Below are 24,567 nucleotides of genomic sequence, written 5' to 3' on the forward strand. Positions count from 1 at the left end.
ATCTTAAAAAAAATTAAGTGTGACTTGTTTTCTTCCTGTGCCTGTTATTAGGTATTAAAGGCAAGGACACAAACTTTTCTTTTAGATTTTCTTCTTGCAAAAGTCGACCATACAAGACATGTGCTTTTGTGGCAGACTTAAATATGTGGGGCAGCAAGAGATTTTTCATAGCCTGCTCTTTTCTGTCTGAGACTTTGCTCTTTCTGGCAGTCCCCACCCTACTGCAGTCCCCTGACTCCAGGCTCTGCCCAAGTGTAATTCAGCAAACATTTAAAAACATCAAATTATCTCTCTACCTTCATTTTGTTTCAGGTTTCCATTTGGGCTTCTTTGAAGTACAGTTCATTGATTCTAGGTCCTAGCTTGTGAAGTTATCTTCTCTTTCATCTGCCAGTCTTTAAGAGGAGCAAAGTAGAAATATATTTTACTACTGGTATGAGCACATCATATAAAAAGGCATAAAGGGGTTACTTTGGGAATTAAGTAACATGTGTTTTTGTGTGTTTTCTTGTCTTGCCTTTACAAGTCGAATGATTCTTGAATCTTTCAGATTATGGGCCCCTGTCTGATACAAGGTACCTCCTGGTTGCCTCAGGTTTGGTAGTGTGGATGGCTAGTCCTAATGCTATAAATGTGGCACCATCTGAGGAAACATTGTCTATAAGTTCTTTGTTTCCCAGAAACATGTTTTTAGGGAAAAGTTAGCAAAAAACACTTTATGCTGAAAGTTACTGAAGACTTGCCTTATTATTGTTCTTTATTGCTGTTTTTTTATTTTTTTAAATATTTCATTTATTTGAGAGAACATGCACGAGAGAGAGAGAGAGAGAGAGAATGAATGAATGAATGAATGAATGAATGAGCAGGGGAGGGCCAGAGGGCAATCAGACCCCCAGTTGAGCAGGGAGCCCGACATGGGGCTCATCCCAGGACTCTGGGATCATGACCTGAGCCAAAGGCAGATGCTTCGCCCACTGAGTCACCCAGGTGTCCCTGTTTTTATTGATGTTTCTTAATGTTGTGGGGAATGCTTACACACTCAATGCATTTAAAATGCCCTTTATAATTGGAAATGCCAAGACCAACTTTAATGTAGGTGTTAGTATTGTTTCTACTTATAAAATTTAATTATTCAAAAAATTTCTGGGCGGCCCGGGTGGCTCAGTGGTTTAGTGCTGCCTTCAGCCCAGGGCCTGATCCTGGAGACCCGAGATCAAGTCCCATGTCGGGCTCCCTGCATGGAGCCTGCTTCTCCCTCTGCCTGTGCCTCTGCCTCTTTCTGTGTGTCTCTCTCATGAATAAATAAAATCTTTAAAAAAAAGTAAAAAAATAAAAAATTTGTATTTTTTCATATTGATTAGAATCTGGTCCTTGCAAAATAAGATTTTCATTAGACTGAAAATTTTCTAGTTTAACCAACTTTAGAAAAATCAGTCTTTGCAGCCTTCAGTGGGATGAATTAGAAGTAAAATGAGATCAGATGACAAGCATGTCTATTTTCATCCAGGTAAGACTATATTAATGAGTTTAATCTTTTAACCTGTTTCAGTAATATTAATAATAAAGTAAAAATAATAATTTCTATCACTGATTGGACTAAGTAAGCATTGGATTGTGTTTTATAAATTATCTCACTCTTAGAAATAACAATTCTGCCGGGTGAGCATCTCACCTCAGCTGCAGAAATAGAGGCTCAGGCAACTTTATATGGTTACATAATGTCAGGTTCCCTGACTGATATACCTCTCCACTTCATTTGGTTCATCTTATTTATAATGCTTACAGTTTCTAGACTAGGGCCCTGGACCCTCTCTGTTGTATGCTCAGACGACACATGCATATGCTGAGCACTTTCTGATTTAGCAGATAATATCATATTCACGTGTGTAGCCCCCATCCATCCTGTGTCTAATACTTATACACTGAAATGAAAGTAATAGATTGTTTTCTTTGGAACAATTGGAATTGGCCCCCTTCTCACCTTTTTTTTTTGGCGGGGGGCATCATCTTGAAAATACACAGTACCAGGGAATGTACTGCAGTTACTTCTTCAGGTTAAATAACTCAATTGATGGTAAATATATTTTCATCTGTGTACAAAGCAACAAGTTTACCCCAGGGTAAATCAGATCTTCAGGCTGTTGGTATGTAAAGTAAAACTTTTTCTTCCTAGAATTTGGCAGAGTTGAGTCTAGGAGGAAAAGAGTATGTGTGTGGGTGGGAGATGGAGGAAAGGAGAAGCAGCTAGCTGAGAAATGTAAGCAGTTGTTTAAAAAACCAAGCGTAAATGCTAATCTTGCAGAGCTTTACAACTGTATCTCACTAATGTTAATGTTGGCTTTTAAAAGATGATAGAATTTGGTATTCTTTTCATTACAAAACTCCATTGAATTTTACTGAGAGAAAATGGAACTTCCCATGGGATAGTAATAAAATATATACTTAATTAAAATGCCAGATTTTGCCTATATTTTATGCATTCTCTTCTTGAAGAAGCTGAATGTGCTAAGTGTGCAACCAGGTAGTTAACATGGCTTTCATACTTTCGAATTGCAAGAAGGATTCATAGCAAAATTTAATTAAAAAGTGGATCCCTTTTCATACTGAAAATATAGTCTTTTTTTTAAGATTTATTTATTTATTTGTGATAGACATAGAGAGAAGAGAGAGAGAGAGGCAGAGACACAGGAGGAGGGAGAAGCAGGCTCCATGCCGGGAGCCTGATGTGGGACTCGATCCCGGGACTCCAGGATCACGACCTGGGCCAAAGGCAGGCGCTAAACCGCTGAGCCACCCAGAGATCCCCTGAAAATAGTCTTTAGAAACTGGATTTATATTTATTTAGCAGCATATCTGAATAATATCATTTAAGAACTTCTTAACAAACTATAGGGAGATTGGATGGGCAATCATGATGTAGCTAAAATAAGCATAACCCTTAATTCTCAATATACGAATCACTGAAAATAAGACTTTGTGAAACAGTCACCAGCCCTTGAAGCAGTGTTTTGTGCAGAGTAGATGTTCAAAATGTTTGTGAGAGCACGTGTGAATGAATGGGAGCATGTGTGATTGATGCCTAGATCAATGAGTAGATGTGTGAATCCATGAGCTTAACACCTCCTTTTGCTGCCATGCAGTTATTCTGCTTCTCTTCCTTGTGTCCTTACTCTGGTATATTTAGATTCGTGCTCAGAAAACATGTAGGCTTCAAACTAGAATAATAATCCCAGGCACAAAATGCAAACAAATTTTGGTGGAGATTTATATTATGGGAAGTGGTGTTGGTAGAATGAAATTCACCTGGAATAGCTTCAGCTCACTGGACAGTCTGATGCCATGCAATCTAGCTTGTTGCAGTGGCTTGTTGCCCAAATAGCTATTACTGCTATTCTCTTGGTGACCTCTTACCTACCTTTTGAGATTCAGTTAAAGCTAAATAAGTCAAAATGGCTAATGGGCCACTGAGGTTGATGCAGGGTCAGTCATCCTGGCTTTGGGAATACGTGTCTGGCTGGCCTTGACTGTCCGGGAAAGACTTTTTCTTGCCGTAAAGATCTTTTACTGTAGTACAGGTAATGGTCAGGAGCCTGGTATCTTGATCCAGCATTGCATATATTGGGTTCGTGGCTTAGTTATTATCAGCAATGAAACAGTGGGCAGTAGGCTCATTGTAAATCTCTCGATTCCTCATCTGTAAAACAGAAATTTAAGTAGTAGTTACTTTTTAGAGGATTTGTATTGATGTCTGCCTTAGATAGGAGAAGCTATGCTTCCATCAATGGGAAAAGTCTTTGAGTATTGTCGCTACTCTGCACAGGGGTCTGAACAAAAATGAGGAAGATTTTAACACATAGCCAGGGTCATATTTAATTATTCATCTGTCACTGCCCTTCATCATCTGCAACTATTAAGGAGCCTTTCTTTTTGACTTGCCAACCTGGCAGGGACTTTTTAAGTCACTATTTCCATCCAGGTGCCAGTGTTTAATTAAACTCTTCAGAGTCTATGATCATTAAGATAAAAATGTTCATTCTGGAAAAGTTTGAAAATGCTCTCTGGTTAGAATGAGATTTTTGGCATGCTTTGACTGTGGTCTTTGGCTATAAATTCCTGAAATGCTGACATAGTTGAATTTATTTTGTTTAAACACAATTGCTAACATTTCCAAGTATCCATATGGATTCGATAAATACTTTGCTTCTCCTTACTCTATATATGAACTGGGCAAAGAGGAATGATTATGATTCTGGGAATTCTGAACATTTTTCATTTAGCTTGATGCTGAAGTGAGTTGGAAATATTTCTGTGTCATCATAATTTTGTGGTTTCAAAACTGTTTGGATTTTCAGGAAATCAGTGGTAACTTTATAATAGCTGAGAAAAGTGAATTTTAAAATTCTCAGTGAAGAGGCAAGTGATCCGTTTTTCATAGGAAAAACTTTTTCAAGGGAATTTGCTGCCAAGTTGTCTGCAGTGGCTTCAGGCATTACTTGACCTTCTGGCACATCAAGAAATTGTTTTCTTTGTCTAAATATTAAATCAATATTTTAGGAAGACTGGGTAGTATATGGTATGTAGTGCAAGGGCACAAAAACATTTGGCCGTGTGTATTTCCACATCTGCAAGCAGATTTGGTTTCTGTAACCGCATCAGTCAAGCAGATCTTATGGAATGTATTTTCATTCCCTCATGGTTGCATACAAATTCTAGTTCTCTAGTAAATAAATTGCAGTGGCCTTTCTGACAAAGGTAGACAGTGAAAAATAGTATGAGGATATAGTACTTGCACCCTTAAGCAGAAGTAAATTGCTTTTTTGTTTCTTTGTGCTATGAAAAAGAAAAAAAATTTAGTAAGAGTTTCTTCTAAGTAAGTATTATCTATGATGTGATAGACTGTGTTCTTTTCATGGCTGTTTTTATTTCTGACTGCAGTAGATACTACTTGGAACTTGTAGTCTCCTGTTCAGATGCCCTGGTGGGGAGGTGTTTTCTTCTTTTTGCTTTTGTTACTGGAAATACTTACCCTCTCTGCCTTAGCTGCTCTATAAGTGGAGACACCTTCAATTATGACATGCTACACACTGTTAAGGCATTTTGGTGCCAGCCAAGCTTTACAGGGCACAGTCCTTACATGTGCATTTAGGGCTATCTAATGAAGGGTTAGTATTATTTGTGCTTAACAAGCATGTTCATTGAGATAGGAAAAGAAAATAAACTTTTTTTTTTAATTGCCTGTTGTATCTCTGCCAGTGTGCTGGGTCACAGCCACCCTGTCAGATAGGAATTACCATTCCCATTTATGATTGGGAAACTCTCCCACTAATTGGTGCTGGTCTTCAAACCTGTGTATTTTATTTTATTTTATTTTATTTTTTATTTTATTTTTTTTAAGTGAAGGAAGTCCTTCTTTTTATTTTATATATTCATGAAAGACAGAGAGAGAGAGAGAAGCAAGCTCCACGCAGGGAGCCCAACGTGGGACTCGATCCGGGGACTCCGGGATCATGCCCTGGGCCAAAGGCAGGTGCTAAACCGCTGAGCCACCCAGGGATTCCCAAACCTGTGTATTTTAGAATTTAAAGCCCATATACCACATCAGCCACCTCACTGGAATTCATAGTGAAGTGAAATACTCAAAAGTCACTAGTGAATATTATCAAGCTGGAAAGAAATTCACAGAATTCCAGTCTGTTGTCCCAAACTGTACCCTTTGTACAGTTAAGTCAGTGGATAAAAATGGATTTCTCCAAGGTACCTCATTCTTAGCCTGACTCAGGGTGGACCTAATATCTCCCTACCTGTATATCCCTTATCTCAGTTGCACAAAGATTTGTTCTTGACCTCTCTTTCTCTCACTGCCCACATTTCATCAGGACTAATGTTGATTCATCACTGTGTTGAGAGGAATGCCCTCAGTTCAGATCTGACTCCTGTGAAAGGAAACATGGTGGGAGAGGGGTTGGGTTAGGATAGGGTTGAGCCAAGACCCTCAGACTATGATGGATCTTACAACACCTCAGCTGGTCCAGCAGGAACGCTGGAGCAGAAGTCGCCTTTACAAAATTCCTGTTTTGAGCAGAAATGACAAGATCCTGATACACTGCTATGCTGGGGAGCTACTGGGGAAGAATGTGACGTGGGCTTAAAAGCTGAGGTGCATCCGAGGCCCTGCAGCTGAAGACAGTCCACTAGCTGCCATCTTGCAGCTGCTCTGAAACAGTGCCCCTGAGCAGCTGCCACCACTGTTCCAGTCTGTTCATCCACAGCCAGTATGGTGGGTCCCTGTTTATGTTCCACTCTAGTTCATCCATTATGCTACAGCCCTTTGTTTTCTTTTAAGATTCTGGCTTTAGGGCAGCCCGGGTGGCTCAGCGGTTTAGTGCCGCCTTCAGCCCAGGGCATGATCCTGGAGACCTGGGATCAAGTCCCACGTCGGGCTCCCTGCATGGAGCCTGCTTCTCCCTCTGCCTGTGTCACTGCCTCTCTCTTTCTGTGTGTCTCTCCTGAATAAATAAATTAAAAAATCTTAAAAAAAAAAAAAAAAAGATGCTGGCTTTATTTAACAAATGCAAATAAATCAAAAAGTTGCTTCTTGGTAGCAAGAAGCTAGAGGTAAGGTTGTATTTAAAATGGATTTGTACAGGTCATATTAATAAATTATCCTTGGCAGAATTATGGCTTATTTGCTGACACATTTTAGGTAACTTGTACGCCAAGAAGTTGAGCCTCCAAAGGAGTTCTTACAATACTAATTGATGGCAACAGGGAGAAATTTTCAAATTTCTCTGGTGTGGGTTTTACATTGCTACATTGCATAAGATATTAAAATTCCAAAGTCTTATTTAAGGATTTGTTTCTTTGTTCTTCTTTTCTTTTATCTTCTTCTTTTCTGTCATAGTGTTTCACAAGAAAATACATGCTATGACACATGAATGGAATCTGTTTTATCCTCATGTAATTCCATATAAGAATTTTTTATTTTATTTTATTTTTTTAAAAGATTTTATTTATTTATTCATGATAGACACAGAGAGAGAGAGGCAGAGACACAGGCAGAGAGAGAAGCAGGCTCCATGCACCGGGAGCCTGACGTGGGATTCGATCCCGGGTCTCCAGGATCGCGCCCTGGGTCAAAGGCAGGCGCTAAACTGCTGCGCCACCCAGGGATCCCCATATAAGAATTTTTTAATGAATACTGTCTTATACTTCTAGTATTTACTATCTAAAGCCTAGGAGCATCATAATACCTGTACGACAGCCAGGGATGGATGCATAGTACACAAACTAACGTATTGTCTCATTACATCAGAATTTCAAGGTAATTTCCTTTACATAAAAGGCTTCAGGTATGTCCACTACAATGCTCAGTAGGCCTCAAGGCTTATGAGTATATATACCACTATGGAGTGGGTGATAGGTTTTTTTTTTGCCTCATATTGCTCTTTGTATTCTCTTGTCTAATACTGTAATTAATAATCTTGTCATACCTTTATTTTAAACCCTTGAGAAAAAAATTTAAATATAAACTCTTGGGCTGAATTCCAGATGGGGTCCTAACTGAGTTGTTCTCAGTCTGCCTTTTAGCATCTCATCCCAGCTCACATTAGATCCCAGAGTTGGAGAACAGACTCTGAGAGGGAGTTTCTTGTGTAAGAATTTGAGGAGTGCCCTTGAGGTCAACACCTTTGGGAAGGAAGGGTGGAGAAGAAACTCTAGGGAGAAGTCGAGCTCAGGATAGTCCTAGTGCTATTCTCCCCTTCCCCTAGTGGAGGCTTTGGAGTTGGGAGGCCCTTCAGAGCTGTTCCAAGTGGCCAGGATTTTATACTGCATGGGATACTCCCTAAATGCCACTAGAAAGAGACACAAGCAGGCAGGGTAGCTTTCTAAAGTTGAGGGTTGTTGGCCCGCAGCACTCCCAGCATCTTGGGGGAAAGAGCCATTCAGTCCTATAGGGAGATCTGTTTGGCTCACCACTTGTGCTCTTCTCCAGCCACACTTGACTTCTCCCTAAAACCTCTGGGCCTGCTTGTCTGTTATTTCTTTCACTTAAACTTCGTGTTCACTAATTTTTTTTAAAGATTTCATTTATTTATTCATGAGAAACAGAGAGAGAGAGAGGCAGAGACATAGGCAGTGAGAGAAGCAGGCTCCATGCAGGGAGCCCGATGCAGGGCTCCATCCGGTGACTCCAGGATCACGCTCTGGGCTGAAGGCAGGTGCTCAATCACTGAGCCACCCAGGCATCCCTCAGGTTCACTGTTTCCCTCTACTTTGTTTACTTAACTCCTGTTCATTCTTCAGATCTTATCCTATAGGTCTCTCCATAGAAAAGCTCTTACCAATCTAGACTCTGGTGATGCAAACCCAAAGCATGCTATATTTCTCTCCCATTTTAGCATCCATCACATTTTCAATTATTTGTTTGCTGTCTTTATTTCCTGTGTGAATAGCCTGAGTAGCATGATGGTAACATATCCATCCTACTGCATCCCTAAGGGGGAGTGGTATGTTGGCACATACTAGGCACTCAGTAAACAGATATTGATTCGCTAAAATGGAAATAGTATTAATATTTTTTGAAATTTTTCTTGCTTATCAAATATTCTATCATCAAAAAACTAAGCAATATGCAGAATTCTGTGGTTACTTTTCGTTCTTGCTTTATTCAGCACTCCATCGGGTGTAGCATGCTGTGTTTTTCTTGCATTTTTATTTTTATGAAAAATCAAGTGCCATATAAATTAAATGAGCCATCACAGAGGTGAAAATACTGGTTGGTTTGGAGTATTTATGACTGACTAAATTTCCATAAGATTTGACAAACACTACAATGCCATCTTTCCATTGGATATCTCTGTGATTTATTGTGGCTTTAGGAAGTATAAACAAGCAGATGTATCTTAAAATTACCTCCATTCTTATTCAAGACCATATGAAAATAAATATGTATTTACAAAATAGTTAAATACAAGGTCCTTGTTATGGTATAGAATTCTTGGGTTACCAGAAGATTTGTTAGAAGGTGGGGGTGGACAATAGAATATCCCCCAAACTGAGAAAGCACTTTGAGACTGGAAGCAGGCCATTCTGTATAGTTTGTATAGTTTTACTCAGGGTAACTTACTGACAGGAGGGATTGGGCAGGTGACAATACAGCTGTGCATTTATTCTCTGCAATGTCCAGACCTTAGTCCATAGATTTTATAGAGCTAGAGGACACATAGAAGTTCTCATTGTAGTGAGATCAAAGGGCTTACTTGCACCTCAGAAGGTTTTCATCCACCTAATTGATAACTTTTAGTTCTCATGGCACCACCTGTTTGTCAGCAAGGGGATAGGCTATGTTATCTCTAACAAAGTCATCGGAGGCCAAAACAAGCCATTCCCCATCCCAGCCTTGGTTGGCATATTTAAGTTCTGTATATTAATCTCTAAGGGATGCAGAACACTAGTCTCAAGCCAGATTATCAGGTGAACAGAACAAGATGGAAGGCCAAAGATGGAGCCAGTATTGTCAGCATTCTTGCACTTATTAAATCATAGGAGTCTTTGTTTTCCATTATCCAGTGCTTGACAAAGAGAAGGGAGCTGAGTAGTACAAGGAAAATGTAAATCAAAATTGCTATGTTGATGCAGAATGAGAAACACTGAGATCATTGAAGAAGTAAAGAAAATAAACCTGGATTACAAAACCTTGAATTAATATTTTCTATACTTTATTTACAAATTCAGTTGTTGTCCAGCAATTCTTACATGAAGAGCAAGATTCCCCCCTATTGTTTGTTTTTTTGAGATATTATAAATTTTAGCTTAACAGACTCCTGTGTCCTTAGAATTAATCTTCCAGAAATTGAGTTTATAGGTCTGTCAAAATAAGTAGAAAATAGACATATATCCCTTTTAAGGTAGTTCTTTACTTTCTCCCTTTTTATATTTATTGTATAAAAATACAATAGTTTCTTTCAGTGCTGTAAGAGATTAGTATATAACTCTGAGGTGAATAGATCCTATTAAATCCCCCTGGTTAAAGAAGGCTACCCTCTCAAAGTTCACAGTCTGAGCAAATCTTTGGTTGTTTGTTCTGTAGAGAAGTTATCCAATTGGCCTAGCTTTTTGATACTCTCTTGTAGCTTATAGAATATGCAGGTCGGCCAGGGAGTCAGATCCGGATTTAGGTCCTCACTAAACAGTGTCTAGCTGAGTTCACTTTTTTCATCAAATTCCTTGTCTATAAGAATAATGACTTCTCCTTCATTGGGTAGCTGTAGGATTTAAATGCAGGAATCTGCAGGGAGTGCCCTGAGGAGTTCTGGCACTAGGCCCCCAGCGCATGGTAGCTATTATTATTATGACCAGTGCCTGGAAATAGCATATGTTTTTATTTCCCAATTTCAAAGTTAATTTTTGAAATGAAGGTTTATTTCCCCATTGAATTCTAAAAATTTTGCACATGTATAAAGAAAACAGTTATAATTTAGAAATTATATTTTGGAAACTTATGAAAGTCTTAAAATTTTTTGGCTGTTCCTAAAACTCCTTTGACATTTAGAAGTTGTCAAGACACCATCAGGTATTTCAAAATGAGATCAGATCTGATTCATTTGAATGACTCTGATGGTTTCTGAATTTATTTGATTATGATGAGGCTTTTTGTTCCTGTATTTCCCTGAATCATGTGTGTGTGCATGTGCATATGAGCAAAATCAAGAATAGTATGTAGTGGGTAGGATTTGGGTGAAAAAAACTCTTTAGGAATTAACAATTTCTAAATCACTGTTTACATCTTTTAACTTTTGTTCCTGAGTTTTAATAGCTCTCCAGGACAGAGTTGAGAGCAAAGTGCCACAGGAGTCCACAAAAGGAGTGACTAACTCATTGGAAGACCTCATAGAAGTGACATTTGGGTTGGCTTTGAAGGATGAATTATTTGCCAGATGGAGAAAGGGACGGGTGTGGGGTGGCTTTTACAGACCAACAAAGTAACATGTGAAAAGACAGAGCCTTGAAAGCACACATATTTCATTAACAGAGAAATTAGCTGCCTAACATCCCTAAGATGTTGCAATGTAAGTGCTGCCCCCAGAACTAGGCAGGAGTGTCCCTAAATGGGAGAGGTATGAGAAGACACTGAGAAAGCCTTTGGGGCCAAGTTGAGAAGGGTTCTTTACTGAAAGACAGTGCTCAGATTTGCACTTCATAAAGGTTTTCTGGGGGGAGAATGAGCTGAAGAGGTGAGAGAATGGATGAGTTGTTGGAAGGTGTTGGCATGAAATGTGGTGACAGGAGTAGGAACAAAAGAGGTCAGAAGTGGGACACAGGCGATAGGATGGATTTGTAAGAGAAAGGATTACAATTAATATGTATGGGATACATGTGACATATAATGAGCTTAACCTCATGACAGCCCCACTAAATAGGTTAGTATTCTGCAACTAATTTTTTAAAACAAAATGTTACTATATTTCTTGAAAAAGAATACTATATTAATGGACACTTGGTTTGCTTCCATATCTTGGCTATTGTAAATAATACTGTGATGAACATAGAAGTGCATGTATCCTTTCAAATTAGTGTTTTTGTATTCTTTGGGTACATACCCAGTAGCAATTATTGATCATAGGGTAGTTCTACTTTTAATTTTTTGAGGAATCTCCATACTGTTTTCCACAGTGGCTGCACCAGTTTGCATCCTCACCAACAGTGCAAGAGGGTTCCTTTTTCTCCACATCCTTGCCAATACCTGTTATTTCTTGAGCTTTTGATTTTAGCCATTCTCACAGGTATGAGATGATATTTCATTGTGGTTTTGATGCATAGGTAAAGAAGATGTGTATATGTATATACACATCGAAATATGTATCAGCCATAAAAAGAATGAACTCTTCCTATTTGAAGCAACATAGATGGAACTGGAGAGTATAATGCTAAATGAAATAAGTCAGTCAGACTTATAATTTCACTAGTGCAGAATTTAAGAAAACAAGCAAACAAACGGGAAAAAAAATGACAAACCAAAAATCAGACTCAACTATAGAGAACAGAGAGAGGGCTTACAAGAGGGTGGATGAGTGAAATAGGTGAAAAGGAAAAAAAAAAAGAAATAGGTGAAAAGGATTAAAAATACACTCATGATGAGCACTGAATAATATATGGAGTTGTTGAATCACTATATTGTACACTCAAAACTAATACAACACTATAAACTACACTGGAATTAAAATTTAAAAAAATTTAAAAAGGAATACTGAGGTCAAATAAATTTGGAAGAGAGTAAAGAAAGAGTTTTTGCTCTAATAATGTTATTTCTTATAACCTTAGTCTGGGGGATCCCTGGGTGGCGCAGCGGTTTGGCGCCTGCCTTTGGCCCAGGGCGCGATCCTGGAGACCCGGGATCGAATCCCACATCAGGCTCCCTGTGCATGGAGCCTGCTTCTCCCTCTGCCTGTGTCTCTGCGCCTCTCTCTCTCTCTGTGACTATCATAAATAAATAAAAATTAAAAAAAAAAAATAAAAAAATAAAAAAATAAAAAAACCTTAGTCTGATATGCTTTGTGAATTCCAAGAGAAAAATGTAGAATAATTAAAATATATCTCAAAACCTATTTATTTGATTTTAAAGAAGTTTCTTTTAGGACTCATATTGAGAGAAGTCTTATTATATTCTCACTTTACAAACTGGGAAACTGAGACTAAAGATTACGTATCTTGTTCAAGGATTTTACAGTTCATAAGAAGCCCTGTCTATTTTTAAAAGATTTTATTTATTTATTCATGATACACATACACACAGAGAAAGAGAGGCACAGGCACAGGCAGAGGGAGAAGCAGGCTCCACGCAAGGAGCCCGATGCAGGACTCAATCCTGGGACTCCGGGATCATGCCCTGAGCTGAATGAAGGCAGCTACTCAACTGCTGAGCCACCCAGGCTTCCCAAGAAGCCCTTTATATTTAAATCCATGCTGTTTGTTTTAAATGATGCAGTTCTCCTATTGAAATTGTTGGGATTTAAGGTTTGAGGCTAGGAAACAAGTCAAGACTAACTTAGAGGCTTCTGGTTTGAGTGACCACAGTTGTCAGTATGTTTAACTAAAATAGGAAATGAGTGAAGGAGCAGTTTTGTTTTTATGTGGGGGGGAATGGAATGGATAATCATTTCAGCTTTGGACTTGTTGCATTTGAGTACATGGTGGAGATGTCTAGTAAATAATTGGGATACCAAAAAAATGAAAGGTATATTTTTGGACTTGAAGAACTGTAACATTTTTTTGTTATAAAATGAGCCATTAAAATTTAAGTATTCAATTTCATGATGTCTTTAAATAAAAGTTTCTAAGGTGATGTCCAGAACTGCCAAAGTAGACACTTTGAAGACTTTTGTTGTTTTCTAGACACAGTTATTATTTCATAGCCAAGTATCATATTTCATTTTGTGTGTGTACATTTTGCCAGAAAGTGGTCTGTAGAAAACTTTAGGAGAAAAATCTTCAATAATTTTCTTTAGAGTAAATTATACTTGGTAGCCCTTTTGAGGTAATTTAAAGATTTCTTGACACCAGTTAGTGTCCATTTGAATGAATTGTATTTCAGGGGTAGTCTCAAGAGTTGTTCACCTCTGCCATGAGATTGTCTATATGATTTTCAAAAAGACTTTTTTGCTAATAGTGTATCTCATACAGCTTTGGTTTGGTCTGCTTAAAGGTTTATACTTCAACATTACTAGATATTAGTTGATTGAAATTAATATTCTTAATTTTCTGCCATCCTTTCCATTATTATTAGTGTCACCACGTTACTGGAAAACTGGCTATTAGATTAAGATCTTTAATCCTCTCTCCCCTAGAATGGTCAATGTTAAGAAGTGAGGTGACCTCTGCACCCTGTGGGAGGCATACAGTAAATGTCAGTAAGCAGTATAAATGAAACAGTTTGCCAGTTTAGAAGGCACTTTTGCTAAGTGGGCATTGGTCATGGTTTTACAGATCATTTGTTTCTTGCTGGATGAGGGCTCAAAGGGCATTCAAGTGGTTTGTATGGTGAGGGAGTCAGAAGGACACACAGCAAACGTACGGAACAGTAAGCAGGAAAATGAGGCTGGAATGCAGAGTTCATGGAATAGGTAGGTGGAGACAGGCTTAAAATAAGGTGGTTTTGGGACCCCTGGGTGGCTCGGCAGTTGGGCACGCCTGCGTGGTTCTGGGGTCCTAGAATCGAATTCCACATCAGGCTCCCTGCGTGGAGCCTGCTTCTCTCTCTGCCTGTGTCTCTGCCTCTCTCTGTGTCTCTCGTGAATAAGTAAATAAAATTTAAAAAAAAATAGGTGGTTTGGAACTAGATTAAGGAGGATTTTGTGATGTGTGATTTCTTAAGAAAATACAGTTTCCAGGTGTCTTAGTCAGTACTGATCTGGCTATCACCCTTCTGTGGACAAGTGAATTTACTAGGCCAAGTGAAATGGGAGCTGATAAAATGTGCACATATGCTTCCAACTAATTGGGAACCAGGTCTTCTTCCCTTCTTGCCACTTGAATTTTTATTTCTAATACCGTTTGATTTTATTGTTTGGGCAAATTTTCTATTTTGATGGTGATTTTCTAATAAGCTTAAAGGAAAAGATGAAGTTAGCTGAATTTCTTTTCAAATACAAACAGAAATAAAACAAGGAGACAGCAGATGTAAAAAACATATGCTAAACTTCTCAGTTATGGTCTTATCATACTAGCTTTAGTGTAGGCTCCTGATGTGTGCTTCTGTTTCCATGGCTACCTGCTAGGCAGCAGAATCCCCCCCAGGCTGCTATACTCTAGCCTCAATTTTTCATGGAAAGGAAATTCAATACCTTTTAAAGGGTGAAGTCAATACTATTTTTTTTTTTTGAAGCAGATGGATTATGCATTTTTAAAAATAAAAATGGTTGCTACAGTTTTGATTTCCAAGTTATAAGTGAAGCCAGACTTGAAGGCAGTGTTTTAGGGAGTTTGAAATTCTGGCATTTAAATGGTTTCTCCCAGGATGGTCCCCATGACAACAAAACTCAGTGCAGGTATTGAGTATCATCTTTGCTGTGAAACAGTCATGCCACAAGAATGCCTTTGATCCTTAATGCTACTCTAATAAACAAAGGCAGAAAAATTTAGCTTATTCAAGGTGTTACATGGATGAATATTTCAAAATTATTTTTAAGAGCTTAATCAAATTATAATTATAAGTGAACAGTTAAACAACTGAGTGATGATATGATATATTGTATTCTTACATTGATGTTTTGTTCACCTAAAAAACAAGGAAATATTTCAGTTGCCAATTGGAAAGAATAATACTGTTTTCTGATAGAAAAATTTAAATTTCTTAAACCCAGCTAAAGATTGCTGTTTTAATATTGCTTATTTTGTGGTGTAATAAGTAAACTCAATACTTTGGCATAATCGCCCCCTCCCCAGTTTTTCTGTCAAAGAAAAGTTTCATTTTCAAGCAAATACCTTATGGAGTCATACATTTGTTAAATATACAATTTTTAAAAAAAAGTTTTAGTGTCTTAGTTCAATGGCCATTGTAATATGTACTTTTTAAAGCTTTGCAAAGGACTAAACTGATACTGAGACATAATGAAGGAGGTACCATCTAAGGAATAAGCTGTTTACTCATTAACCAGTATCACTTGAATTTTAATGGGCTCTTTTTTTTTTTTCTAAAACTGAGAATTAGTTTTCTTGTATTTGTTTGTTATTAAATTTTCTCTTATATCCAATTGGCCATTGAGAAAAAAGCATAAAATCTTCAATTCCAGATGGACTTCTTCTGATTTGACATCTTTATCCTTATCTTCAGTAAGAAATCATTTTTTACAGAATCACCCTTGTTAAATCTAAATCTCTCTCTCTGTCTGGTGTTCAGTACAGCATCCACTTGCGGACCATGGCTCAAGGAATAGATGCAGAAAGTCATGGCCAAGATATTGGGGGGTTGGTTAAAGACACTTGAGGATGAGCAGGGCTAACTATAGGAACTGAACCATGGGACAGAAGTTAATTATAGCAAATGGATAGGATTGATGGCCTGGAAGAAATTAGATTGACTAGTGTTAGGAGATCTTACAAGGGTGTTTTGTTTTTTGGGTTGTTGGTTTTTGTTTTTTTTTTTGTTTTGTTTTGTTTTGTTTTGGTCTATTTTTATAGTTTCATTCAAGCCTTAATTAGATTTCTCTTGTCCTCTCTTCTGACACTATTCTGCTACATCCATATTCCTGATTAGATGTTATAACAAACCAGTTGATCTCCTTTAACCACATGATATCTTTAATCTTTAATCTTTTGTTTACTCTCCACAAAACTTCACATTCTAACCACAGGATATTGTTGTCTTTAAGGTGTTCTCTGCAATATTGTATCTTTTGTAGTGCAAAGTACTGGCTAAGGATGTAGGCACAAGCTAGACTACCTGGGTTTGAATCGTGGTTCTCCCACCTGTTAGCTCTGTGTGTGATCTTAGACAAGTTGTTAACTTCTCTTGTTACAGTGTCTATATCTGTGAAATGGGAAGATAATGATACCTACTTCATAGGATTATATAAGAATTAATATGATCAAAAAAAAAGAATTAATATGATCAGAAATGTGTATGGGGCACCTGAGTAGCTCAGTCAGTTGAGTGTCCAACTCTGGATTACAGCTCAGGTCATGATCTCGGGGCCATGAGATTGAGCCCCGAGTTGGGCTCTGTGCTCAGCAAGGAGTCTGCTTGGGATTCTTTCTCTCCCTTCCTTCCTCTGCCCCCCCCCCCCCCCGCCACTGTGTATGCACCAGCTTTCTCTCAAAAATCAATAAATCTTTAAAAAAATATCTACTGTGTTTTCTGTTATAACAAATTACCATGAGTTTATTGGCTTAAAACAAGACAGATTTATTGTCTTATGGTTTTCTAGGTCAGAATTCCAATACAAGTCTCACTGGGCTAAAATCAAGGTGTCAGTAGGACTATGTTCCCATTAGGAGGCTCAAAAATTTATTTCTTGCCTTTTCTAGCACCCACAGGCCACCCACATCCCTTGGCTCATGGCCCCATTTCTGTATTCTCAAAAGCTTTCTTTTCTGTAGTCACATGTCTCTCTGACTTTACTATTCTGCCTCCCTCTTCTACTTTTAAGGACCTCTGTGGTTATACTGAGCCCCCTTAAGATGTGTGGTTATACTGAGCCCCCTTACATAATCTAGGATAATTTCCCTATCTGAAGGTCAGCTGATTACCAACCTTAATTCTATCTTCAGCCTTAAGTATCCTTTGCCTTGTAACCTAACATATTCACCAGATCTAGGAAGTAAGGATGTGGAAGTCTTTGGAGGTGCCATCATTCTGTCTCCTTTCCCTTTTTACCTCTTCTGTCCTAGTGTTGTAGGGTAGGTGTTTGTATTTTCTCATACTTCCATTTTAGAGCAGATGTGTTACCACAAGCAGATGAGCGGGCCCAAGAGAGGGAGCAGTGGCAAGAATTATGTGCTGATGCTATTTTTTGCAGCCAGAGAGACTGTAGATAATTCCTTTGTCATATTTTTATAGACCTCCAAATTGGTCTCCCCTTTGGTCATTCATTGCCTCTGAAGGTTTGCTAACAGTTAAGATATGGACATTTAGTCTGTTTATCAGTGAGAGGTCATTTTCCTGCTGAAACCTATTTTCTTTTATACCTATAGAATGTGAACTAATACATCAAATATTATGATTTAGAGTGGGCAAAGACTCAAACTCTGAAATAAAATATGTTAGCGTTGTGAGGTGTCTCACAGGTTACAAATGTTTTTATAAAAATTATTTTATGGAGCCTGTCAACAGTTTGAGAAGTGAACAGCTCAAATCTTCTAGACAACACTCATTTCCAGAGATTTGCTTGCTCATTTCTTCTGCCAAAGAGGACAGGGAGAAGAAAACACCTACCTCTCCCTTAATTAGAATTTGGCAGAAGTGTGATTACTAGGAAGGGGGAAAAATGAATGAGTAAATGAGTTCCCAGTTTTGCAGCCAGAGAAACTAAAAAGAAACGTGATGGCTGCCCATTGGCTGTATCTATGTTTCTATCTCAGCCTGGTTCTGTTCCTTGGTGTGAATTGATTTGCAAGAACATGTTGGGGGAGGGAGACATTCCTTTCCTTTTGTAAAGTGGGCCATGAATATATTAAGACATTGTTTTTTAGTGCAATGTATATTAACCAGCACACTCAATGATTGCATTTAATAAGAAGGGGGTAGAGGGAGAAATCTGTTCTGAGTTCATAAAACTCCAAAGAAAAAAAATTTAAAGTCACTTGATATGTCAACAGCAGGGAAATAATTCATTCTCTCTTGAAGAAGTGAATGCCAATAACAATAGCTGTGATTCTGGCAATGGAATAGCGGTTGAGAGCGTCACTTTCAACTTTTGGCTCTCTCCTTTCCTTCCATTTCCAAAGGACATTCTCCCCAACAACAGAACCACGTGATTTATCCTTGCTCTTGTCAGCTGTAGAGGTTCATGGGACCACACAGTGTGATTGGAGGGCCAGGTCTGTCTTCCTGTGGCTATAATCACAAAGAAAGTATTCTTTTTTTAAAAAGAAAAATATAAAGTGATATATCTGTTTGTTATTAAAACCTTTTTCTATGCTATGGAGAAGATTAGCTTTAGCCTTGGGGTGCCAGAGTAAACTTGGATTTAATAAACTATGGCCATTTTACTACTATCTTCATTGCCCCTGAATTGTATAGGTCAGTAAAATTAAGAAGGCAATGTTTCCATCATATCCTCTTTGATTATAGTTCTGTCTTAAAAAAACAAAAAGATGTAGGAACGAACTTTTATACTAATTTAAAGAAAACTAGTAAGCAAATAAGTAATTGATATAAGAAGTAAGTCTTCACAACTTTTTTTATTCATTTTCTTAGGGTGTATGGTATAGATTTTAAATAACATAAACATTAATGTGCTCTCTCTAAAAATAGGTATTTGAAAGTTCCTTACAGTCTTTTGTTTGTATCTGTCCAAGTTAATCATATTTTAAAATGTAAAACTAGTAATAGTTGTTACTTCTGTTGCTTTGACATCCTGCATTCCACAGGTCAAATTTGGCCCACTGCCTGTTTTTGTATATAAAATTTTATTGGAATACAGCCACATCCATTATTTACATATTATCTATGGTTGCTTTCATGCTATAGAGGCAGAGTGGAATGGTGGAAATAGAGTCCTGCAAAGCCTAAGATATCTACTATCTGGCTTTTTGCACATATGAAAATTGCCAACTATTAGACAGGAAAGGTATATCACACCATACTGGGTGATGTGGGTTTAAAAATTATTCAAGCCTGAGTCTCTAATAATTTATGGTATTAGTTGGAGAAGAGATATCCTAGAGCTCAAGTGATAGTACAAATCACATTTAATTTACTCATGGACTCCAATTAAGTGGTTTTGAGTGCCTCCTGTGTGCCAGACAATGTTCTAAGCATTTAAGGATATAGAAGTAAACAAAAAAGACAAAATTTCTGCCCTTATAGAGCTTACAGCCTAGAAAAGCAGGCAGATAATAAAGAGATGAACATATATCATATAGTGCCTGGTGTGCTATATTATGTACAGAGGGATTCACACTACTGGTGTTGTCTTTAGCAATAAATTAATTTTCTTAAGTATCTTCATCTCTGTTGAGATTCACATTTTTTTAAGAGGGAGCAAAAGGAGAAAGGAAATAGTTCAAGCTAATAATTCTTTCTCTGAGCTTTCACACATGGCTGAAAATTATACTTTGATATAGGGTGACAGTGTATATTATATTGTGTTCTGCTATGGTAGAAGGGTAACTGGGCAACAGGAAAGCTATGTCTCTTTTTGGCTGAATGGCCTTGTAAAGATTTTTAACTTTTCTGCAACATGTCAAGGGTTGTTCTCTATCAGTGCTTCTCAAATTTGAGTGTGCATTGGAATCACCTGGAGGGTTTCTTAAAACAAATTGCTACCCCACCCCCTGAGTTTCTGATTCAGTGAGTCTGGGTGGGGCCTGAAAATTTTCACTTCTAGCAAGTTGAGGTCGGCTCTACTGCTGGCCTGGGAACCACACTTAAAGAACCACTGCCCTACATGATTCTAGTTCCTACCAGTTCCTCCAGTATTCTTAAACTCCCTGAAAAAGTATTATAGCTCTTTGAATTAGACTAGGAAAATCCCACTAAGTAATAGTTTGGTCATAATGGCCACTTAATATATAGGGCTATTTACTGAAGAAGAGCTTCCAAAGAAAGATTTTTTAAACTTGCTTTGATCACATGGATTGATTTCCATTTAATAGATTTATATTTTAATGGTTTCTTTAGAAGAATTACACTAAATTCCAAGGGTGGAAGCCATAATTGTTCATGATTTCTTCCTTTTCATGTCCCAAGTCCACCATATGGAGGTGTGCAGTAAGTGCTTAATACTGATTTGTTTAATTGAGCTAAACTTAGAGAAGGACAGATGCTTCTTAAGTTCCTCTTCCTGAGTTGCTATTGGTTTTCTGTTAAATTCCATTTTGTATTAAGTATTAATTCCACTGGTGGTCAAAACTCTAAAACTATAACATGTACTCATGACAATATGTAGTGTTGTTTCTATAGAAATTAAAAAAAAAAAAAACCCTTCATTGATGGTTTGTTTCCTTCCTTGAGTCTAAATGTACAGCAAAATAAGTAAATACTAAATAACTCACATAATAAAGTAGACAAAAATTCATTGTGTTCCATTACATAAAATAACTTATGCACTTAATTCAGTATAATTCAAGACATTTTTGTTAAATACGACTTTTATTGAGCATTCCCCCAAAGGCCTAACATTAATTTTTAAAGTAAATATGCATTTCAACTTCTGTTCATAAAATACCTGCTATGGGTCGAGAAAAATATGTAAGAATTTCTACCATTAAGAGATTTTCACACCCTTAGATGGATAAGGCAAGGACTGCAAAACTCAAATATCTAAGGAACTGGGCACCCAGTACTTAAAAGTTTGAATTTTTGTGAGTTTTTTAAAAATGTTGCTTAAGTTAAAAATAAAACATGATATGGACCAACAAAACCTATGTTCACCAGCTGAATTCCAACATCCAGCCTTCAGTTTATAATTCTCAAGTACATACAGTGTCTGGAGTGTTTCACAGGATAGGGGGTGAGAACAAATTCAGATGCAAAGATTAGGAACAATTGTTCAGATAAGTTGGTATTTGATATGGACTTTGAAGATACATAAAGGTTCAAAATCTAGAACAGTGTTAGGATAGTGGGTTTTGCCAAGTGAGCACATGAGAAAATACTGAATGCAGGTGGATGGAACAGATATTTCAGGCATCTCAAGCAGTTTCTTCCCAACAGCAAGACAGCAAGAAGAGTAGCTAGTGAGAGAAAAGCCTAGTAAATGTGTTTGGGATTCTGTTGTGTGGGGCCATGATGGCTAGTGGAAAAGCTTTATTATACTTAGTTTGTTAGACAACTTGAAATACCAGCCATGGACAAATATAACGTATCTGGGTTATATTCATGCCCTATTACACTTAATCTACAATGCCATTGGATGTTAGAAACATAGAATACTAAGAAAGAAAAAAAATGCTACCATTTAAGCTATGACACCAGTGCTTTATTATCATTTGTAATTATTTTAAACTTACAAGAGCTCTTTTAAATATGTTTTGACACAAGAAATGTGAAAATATGAACCTTTATGTCCTAGTTTATGTATGCACAGGCATTGGAACGATTGTCATAGGACCAAGAGCTATTATAGCTGTCAGTTTGAAGATGCATCACTTCTTCATTGGTGTTGAAATGTGCATCTTAGAACCAATGAAAATACAATTGGTAAAAAATTCTACATGCTGGATATTATGCTTCTGCCTGTAAACTGGATTCAGTAAAAGATATTTGAAGCTGAACTGCTAGATCATAGCTACCATTACCATCCAGCTGTTCTCATTTGCAAATGAAAAGTTTTGTTAAGACCTAAGTATTAGAAATCCAAAGGGCACCAGCCTTTTTGTTGTTGTTGTTAAAGATTTATTTTAGAGACAGCATGAATAGGAGAGGAGGCAGAGGGAGAGAGGGAAGCCACAAGCAGATTCCCCAATGAATACAGAGCCTGACTTGGGGCTCAATCCCAGGACCCTGAGACCGTGACCCAAACCAAAATGAAGAGTCAGACGCTTAACTGACTGAGCCACTCAGGCACCCCTAATGCATCAGCTTTTTAATTGGAGTTTTTACTCTTTTGAAGCCACAAATATTTTCTTACATGAAGGATTTTCATTGAACACAGCTGATTCCTATTTCATGTTTGTGATGTTCTTGAAAAAGTCTTTTGCTTTTCCAATTTTTTTCCTCCAAAAAAGTGTTGAGACTTTATGAAGAAGAAACACAACCCTAGAGAATAAACTATTAATCATAGGGCTGATTGAAGGGGTTTGAAATGGAAGATGTGCCTACCCAAATCAGCAATGGCAGTGTAGAGGGCTGTGGGTTTCCAGAAACCATCATTAATTCAGGAAAATCATTAAGGGCCACAGGCTCCCAATGATCAAGTTTGTTCTTTGCTCTTATTTTTTTTATCACCATATCTGAAATCTCCTTATTTCTCTATTAATAAAGTGATTCTGGCATAAATGGTATAGTTGAAAACATTGATCACAGCCATTTCTTACTGTCTCCACTGGGGTGATTTTAACTGAAGTCACCCTAGTGTGCTGCCAGTTTTGTGGTAATTACTGGTAATATTTTTAATAAAAATAGAGATGTAAAGAAACTATGTCAACCATAGATTTCCTTAAAGTTTAACTAAGTCTTACATTAATAATACCTGGGATGTATTTGTATTTAGGTAGTAACATGCCTAGTAGGAACTATTTCATCTTTTTCTCTCTGTGTGTATGAGATACAATACTTAATCAGTTAAGATGCAAAATATTTCATTAGATCAGTACTGCTGGAGAAAAATAATTCAAGGCCCAGGAAATAATATAGCCCAGAATATAATTGGGGTTTAGCTAGTCATGTTGCATATTCTTATGTTTTATTTTTCCTTATTTGGATCATATTTCAAATTTTGTTTCTAAGAGGCAAGTGAGATGCAGTTTTATTTTTAAAGTGTCTGAAGCACTTATTCATTCACATGTAGGTTTGGAACCAAAAATCCACAGGCTCAGTATTTTTAGGTGATCTAATTCATTTGGGAATTAAGACTGTACTTGTAACATGCCTACAGGGTGCATTTTATTTTTTCCAGGAAATCAAGTAAAAAGAAGATGTTAAAATGGAAACAAGCCACTCTTGCTGTTATAACCTTCTCTGCAGCATACCTCATGATGATTTAGCATGAGCAATTAAACTTTCTCAGTTTTGCTTATTTTTAGACCTAGAATTGAATTTTGTGTGCATTTTTTCTTTTTAATACCTCTTCAAGTAAAGGGAAAATAGCAAAGACAAAAAGCAATTTGGTATATAGTTCTGAATCTAAGGCATTTCTCAACTGTACAAAAAAGTCTGAAAGAGCTTATCTGACGCATGGATGGGTCCACTGTGTAGCATTTGGGCTATCGTGGAGTTGTTGAGGAAAACATATAAACCAAAGTTTTTGTTGGCATTTGTAGTGTATTGATTATGTAACTTTCTGAAACCAGAAGTGCCCAGGGGCAGAGTTTGAATATCTACTTGCAAAAGATCCCAGTTAGACAGTGTGGTCCTGATTCTGTCACACAAATGCAAGATTCAGACTTTCCCCTACCATCTCCCGTCCTTCCAAAGCTTGATCCCACCTGGAATACCAGCAGACCCTGGCTTAGCAGCAGTGGAATCAGGCCTCAGCAAGGGGCAGTAAAGGAACATGTTACCTCTAATGCCCCTAGCTTGTTGGGCTGCTAGGCCACTCTTTCATGAGTCTCTTCCTCCGATAGTCAGATCCTCTGTTAAATATTTTATGGGCACTGTTGATTGTAGAATAAGTTTTGATTATTTTCAAGAGCACATCTGTCCCTTATATCAGGAGACATTTCCAGAAATATAGCGATAGACATTGTCTTATTACCATGAGTACACAACATTTACTAGATCCAGCACTTCCACTCATGGCTGCAAAGAACAGAAGAATCAGTCAGCATAAATTTCCAAATGCAGAGGTTGCTTTTTAATCACATCACAAAAGATCTGGAGATCAGCTCAGAGCTGGTTCTACTGATCAAGACATTGGTGACCAGGGACCCAGGTGCTTGCATTCTCTCTGTAATGTGCTTATTTTATTTATGCTTGTAATATGTGGTTGCAGGATGATAGCTGCCACTTTAAGCAGTCAGGAAGAAGTGGGGAGGGTGAAGAGCTGCATAGTCCTATCATTCCTTCCTCTGCTATTAGAAATTTAGACTGCTTTTGGTGGTCTCCTACCAGCCTAATAGTTCAGTTTGTTGAGGGGGTTTTCTGTTTGTTTTTTATGTGTTGGTCTGCAGTGTGGTTTGTATGTGATGTAAGTTCGGGATCTAATTTTATTTACATAAAAGGAGGCAGTTTTCTCAGCACTAGTTTCT

At 37.6% G+C, this 24,567-nt stretch overlaps 1 protein-coding gene across 6 annotated transcripts in view; it reads left to right on the top strand.

The window, feature by feature from the left end:
* BICC1 (BicC family RNA binding protein 1) overlaps nt 1-24,567 on the top strand; it is a 271,306-nt gene that overhangs the window by 175,977 nt on the left and 70,762 nt on the right. Inside the window, exon 1 of one of the 6 annotated variants that reach the window (XM_035715548.2) lies at nt 13,840-14,120. The exons of the other annotated variants lie outside the window; for them this stretch is intronic. Within the exon in view, the coding sequence (XP_035571441.1) occupies nt 14,090-14,120 (31 nt within the window). The 5' untranslated portion in view covers nt 13,840-14,089. Of the gene's footprint in view, nt 1-13,839; nt 14,121-24,567 lie in introns of those variants that run through there. 6 annotated transcript variants of the gene reach the window in all.

This window comes from Canis lupus, chromosome 4 (assembly GCF_003254725.2).
Source record: "Canis lupus dingo isolate Sandy chromosome 4, ASM325472v2, whole genome shotgun sequence".
NCBI classification, from domain to species: domain Eukaryota; kingdom Metazoa; phylum Chordata; class Mammalia; order Carnivora; family Canidae; genus Canis; species Canis lupus.